This window comes from Telmatherina bonti, assembly GCF_933228915.1.
Source record: "Telmatherina bonti genome assembly, chromosome: 13".
In the NCBI taxonomy this organism is placed as follows: domain Eukaryota; kingdom Metazoa; phylum Chordata; class Actinopteri; order Atheriniformes; family Telmatherinidae; genus Telmatherina; species Telmatherina bonti.
The window spans coordinates 23,867,851-23,873,871 of NC_136611.1; the positions used below are offsets into that span (position 1 = coordinate 23,867,851).

At 36.6% G+C, this 6,021-nt stretch overlaps 1 protein-coding gene across 1 annotated transcript; it reads right to left on the reverse strand.

The window, feature by feature from the left end:
- Nucleotides 1-290: 290 nt before the first annotated feature.
- nkx2.7 (NK2 transcription factor related 7) lies at nt 291-1,931 on the reverse strand (the record flags this gene model as incomplete). The annotated part of the gene is made up of 2 exons (XM_079251686.1): nt 291-838; nt 1,688-1,931. The coding sequence occupies 2 exons, from the start codon at nt 1,929-1,931 to the stop codon at nt 291-293; spliced, it is 792 nt and encodes a 263-aa protein (XP_079107812.1).
- Between the last annotated feature and the right edge of the window lie 4,090 nt (nt 1,932-6,021).

The window sequence follows — 6,021 nt, forward strand, 5'->3', positions numbered from 1 at the left end:
GACAAAGATATATTTTGTTTTATGTATGTTTCAAATGCATGGCGTATTTTTTTCTTGAAGTTCTATAACAGAAACATTAACCTTTCATAATTTCCCTTCAAAATAAATTCCTACTTTAGTTGTAAAATATAAAGCAAGTTGATTGAAATGAAAACAATGATTAACATTATAGTCTTTAAAAGTGTCGACCTTTCAGCTGTGTTCTAGTTAGACATTTGGAACTGAACTGGTAATAAATTCCACGCAAATACACAATTTACATTTGACGATTAGTTATCCAAAGGCTTGAGTCACCAGCCTCTAACACCATGCAAAGAAGCTTGAAGCTGTCCATGGTCGAAAGGCCCCTCAGTGGGACTTGTTAAATCCAGCAGATTGCAGGACATCTGTGCTGCGTTCATGGTCCCGCGAGGTGAAACACTGTGATAACCACAACCGTACAAGCTGCTGTTTCCACACCCAAATACCGGATTATAGTGTCCAAATGAGACGTTGTACGGTGCTGGATGGGAACCTGCGCTGCAGAGCTTCCCATCCCGTACCAGCACCGGCACCGCCACCCGCCTCGGTGCAGGTGGATAACCCGCCAGCTCCAGAGACTTGTCCTGCCTTTGACGCTTGCATTTGTACCTCCTGTTTTGAAACCAGATTTTGACCTGGGTGGAGGTGAGTTTGAGCATGTGGGCCAGGTGTTCCCTCTCTGGTGCAGACAGGTAGCGTTGCTGCCTGAAGCGCCTCTCCAACTCGGACACCTGGGACTGGGAGAAGAGGACCCGGGGCTTCCTGCGCAGATTGGACTTGCTGTCAAAGTCAGGTGAACTGTCCACACTGCTCATCTCTGCATTTCAGAAAAGCAAAGTAAATATAATAAAAATATGAAACTCCGAAAACCAACACAAAACGTCACTGGTGCCAAAACTATTAATTTATCTATCTCTATTTAAAAATAAATAAAATAAAATAACTATAATAACAAAAAAACAAAAAAAAACAAAAAAAAAAAACCAACAAACAAACATATGAATAAAGTGAATGATAGTTTTTGAGGTATTAGCTAAGTTTAATTTTCAACCAATAAAACACATAAGTGTTGGAATTAATATTACTTAATATTGTCTAAAACATTTGTATATTTTTGTGTAATAAAACACACTAAAAACTCAAAACAAAAACAACCAAAAAAAAAACAACCAAAAAACAAAACAAAGTTCTGACTTTTTTTTTTTTTTTTTTTTTTTTTAACATAACATCCAACTTTCAATCCAGTCTAAAAAAACAAAACAAAAAAACAGTGACTCAGTTAGGTATGGGCTACATATTTAGTTCTTCTCAAGATAGTTTACTGTTTTAACCAAAACGACTTCTAACTGGAATTGCCAGGCCAGACTAAGTTTAGTTTTTCTGTACTGGATGCGATCCAGTGGGGACAAAAGCGAGGAAAAAAAAAATATAATCAACAATTAAACAAGCAACTTCTATTTAAAACCCAATACCTTATCACATTCATTTTGGCTATAATTTTGGAGGATGATGAAAACAAATTTCCTCATTTAGTAAAAATGCCTTTCAGGTTGTTTTAGAGCAAAGTGAGGGATGAAAATGTGAAGTTAGGCCGCATATTTTGTCCATAAACCAAACCAACATAAACGCTTATCCTAGGAAAAACGTGCTGTTTGCATCTTCTCACCTTTTCCCTGTATGTCATCATCTGCTGCTGAGTTTTGAGCATTTAGTTTCTCTTGCATCCCAGAAACGCACCGCTCAGACTTACAGTCGTAGAAGTCGCTGTTTTGGCACGCCGTGCGCACGTACTGATGGTGATGCAGTGGAACAACTTGATCAGTCATCATAAAATCATTTTCATAATGATAGTCCAGCCTCAAAATATCCTTCACAGAAAATGGCGTTGAGGTTGTCGAACTGGGATGCATCCTCCTCACCAAGGAGCTGCTGCGGATGCTGCCACAATGAATACTGACTGATGTGGGTTGGAAGATTTAAATCATTCAAGGGTCCAGCAGCTAATGAACAAGTGAGATAGATATCAGCCCTTGTCAGAAACACTGACCAGCACCCAGTGAGTTCTGCAGCTCCTTCTCACCTTACAGGAACACCTCTCATCTCACCCGCCCTCATGTCAGCCTGAGATGGTACTTAAGAAGTTTGATTAAGAAATAAGTCAACAAATATGCTATTTGATTGATATTGACAACCACAATAAGTCAAAGTGAATTGAAATTAATGCTCTTATATGTCGCATTTTTGTGGGATGTTTTGCTCCCATAAATAAACACACAAGGTTGCCATGATGAAAAACTTTCGTCATAACATGAAATAAATAATTAAATAAGAAAAAATATGACCACTTAAACTCTGTGGTTGAAATTGGGCTGCTAACAAGTGATATTTTTGTTCCTTCAGATAGCCTAATTTCGAGGTAATAAAGACGCTCATCTTTTTCAGTGCATGCTTCTGTTGAGCCAATAAGCCTCCTAATCAGCAAGCTGGTCCTCAGGGGTTGAGTGATCTCGGCTGATGCCGCACAGCTTTACCTCCGACATTGTTTTCCAGCCATGTTATAAGCGTTTTCAGGCCACAACAAACAGTAACATTACACCTGATGTTGTGGAAGTGGAGAGGCAGCGGCGCCAGCCTGCAATGCTTGACTGAGGCCAAGACGCACTGCCACAGACAGGAACGTGGACAGACACAACCTGTCCTACGGCAGCAGGACATGTGAGGACAAACGGATACAAGAGGCTGTTACTGAATTTGCTGAAAGGGATCTTCATTAGTTTTGGACAGATTGAAGATGTACTTTCTAAAGGCAACAAAAGAGAATGAAGAATAAAAAAAAAAAAATAAAATAAAAAAAACTAAAAAAAAGAAAAAACAGCCAAAACTGCTCGCTGGAAATAAATGGATGAATAACTATGTTCACTAACCAGCTGATGACTACTTAAAAAAAAACAATTTGACTTGATTTACAATAAGAAGCCCAGTCCATTTCTATTTCCTATTAGAATATAAATAATATAATATTCGTTCATTTATTTCGGACTCAGTCCAGTTAAGGGTAGGAAAGCTGGAGCCCATCCCAGCAATCATTGGGGGAAATGCAAGGTACGGCCTGGACAGGTCGCCAGTCTATCACAGGGAAAAAATAATATAATATGTTGGACTCAAAATATTATTGAGTTAGTGAAAGACAGGCTGGAGGATCCACATGAAATTGAATGATTGGTTCATAAATATCTGTTTGTTGTAAATATTTTCTGTCTGTATGTTCCAGTTGAACAAAAACCCACTACATCCATTTTTTATTTAGTGAAAACCAAGTAATGTCATAAACTAACATAAGGGGCTGCTCAGAGGTATTCCTTTGTCATCACCACAGTAGTAATTAAATCTTCAAAGTCTTCCTTGTGTCATTATAACCTTAATAACACAAAAACTTTTTTTTATTAGTTAAAAAAATAATGTATTAACTCTAACAACTAACACTGGTTACAGTTTCACTCTGAGAATTTTTACACATAATCCATTATAATACCATTTATATTGTATTTCAAGCACCTGAAAAGTACATGACAGGAAGAAAGTTATAGGGAAAAATAAATATGCTTTAATGTTTTTACCTGGTCTGTGTGTCTTATAATGTAAAATAAATCAATCTACAAATGGATATGTAATCATTACATAATTATTTAGTTATGCAAAATCATAAAGGCACCACTTGAAGGGTCTTAAAAAGTACAAGGTAAAGAGGACTATGTGTTACTGCTTGAAGTGCACAGATAAGGTGACGGATTATCAAGTAAAAGTGTTATGTTGAGCTGTCACTGAGTTTCTCTATTATACATGATTTATGAAGATAGCCAGAATATGCTGGGGACAAATTTCTCAACACTTCATCAGCTATGAAGTCTTAGGTTTTTTTCTGCCGTTGTTGTGAACTAAATAGCAACAACAATGAAAGATAATTCTTTTTTCTTTTTTATCCATTCACCTCATTTTATGTTTTGCTATAAAATATTTGTTGTGATTTGTGGGTAGCAGGCTGGATCCAGGAACTGAGCAGACAGCAGGTATAGGGGAAAAAAAAGCAATAACAGCTTTATTTAAGAGTCCAAGGTCCAAGGACAAGGCAAGCAGCCTAAAAAACAAAAGCGGTGGCAGAGAAGAGTACAAAAACATCAGATAGTCAAAACTGACTGGGCCAGCAATCCTTCACATGGAAAACTCAAACGATCGGGCAACAAGTGAAAGCAGCCTGGCTCTTAAGTAGGCTGAGCTGAGAACTTGCCAGTGAGTGGTATCCCCCATTAACCCCAGCTGAGCACAATCTCCAATCAGTGCACCACTTTGCCAGTTGGATCTTTGAACAGAAGAAAAAAAAAAAACAAACATAAAGAGCATAAACATAATCCCAACAATATATCTAAAAATGTGAACCAGAATATTACATTACCAAGCAGAAAAGTCACTTGATTTTCTAATAAGACAAACATATCTGAACAGTTGGATGCGTGCGTTGCTCTGTTATTAGTTAAATTGCTGTAAAATGTCTGTTTAAAACTGTGCTTTATAACAAAAGCTCTCAAATGTCATTTCAAGCACATCCAATTTACTAAAGTAACTTGTGTGATTTAAAGGGATATGCCTTTTAACTGGTGTTCTGTGAATTACTCATTCTTGGCTGCAACAATCAGCTGAGAAAAAAAGCCAATCTATAAATGCTAGAAGGTACATAAGAGCACATTTTCCTCTAAAAACTCATTTTTAAGGGTTTTTAGGGCATGTTTTTGTAAATTTTTACACAGTGACACTTCTGCATCAGTCCATGTTGTCATCCTGTGTGGACGTTCTGGTGTTGTGTTGTTGTGAAAAATGTCTCAGTGACGCAGACAGCTGTTTGATAGAAAAAAAGACACCACATGTCTTCATAAAGCCACTACTCCATTTATTTTGGTTTGAGTTATAGTTAGTGAAACATTTACTCTTCTCATGTCTGTACAACAAATAGCTGTTTACATAGGCTGCCCTGCCAGGATTTCTGTCTACTTATACGTTTTTCACAAAATTCCACTCATACATTTAAATATTAATTTAACTCTTTTACTATAGTAGCAATCCATTCAGAATTAATTTGCATGAAAAACAAACCATTCATGAACTGAACTTGTGAAAACTAGTTTGAACATTGTTAAAAGGATTTATTTCAAGGTTCTGCTGTTCCTGGAAATGCAAATTCTCAACCAGAAAGTCTTGCTCTGCATCAGGAACATCCATTCAAAAGATTTCACAGAAGATGATTCCAGGTGAAGGATAAAATGTGAAACAAAAAGCACACGTGCATTGTTCCTTTTTTTCCCTCAGATTTTCAAATAGTTGCCTTTGACAAAACGAATTAATCATCCATACACTTATGGTGTCATGCAACACATTATCAAACTGCGGACTGAGCAGATAGGTATTTTGTGCTCCTGTTACCTTTTTGTGTAACATTTTTTGTAAAAATTTTCAATGTTTATAAAAAAAAAAAAAAAAAAAAAAAAAAAAAAAATTGAAAATAAGGTTTTGTGTTAACATTTTGGCCACCCTGCTCTGAAATAAGTTTTAACCCAAAAATATATATAAAAAAGTACATTTAAAATATATTAAATATGTCAAAGAAAGAAATCCAAGTTGTTTTGACAAGGTGTCGCCCTGAGCGGGCAGCTGCCAAACGGCTTGTTGTGGTGACGGTGGCCTGAGGACAAGCCACTCCTACTGTATGTCTTATCTTGCATATGGCAAAGTGCAACAAAAGACGTAATACTCTTTATTGGCACATTCAAGAAAAAAATCTGGCACATTCAAGAAAAAAATCTTTGAAAGTAGTTTTCCATGTCAACATTGTGATATACTGCTCAGAAGATCTACAAGCATCGACTCACTGAAGCAAAGAAACAAACAGTGTGAGGTTGGATAAATATGAAAAGAAGAAAGTAAAAAAAAACTGAACTAATTCAAATCCAT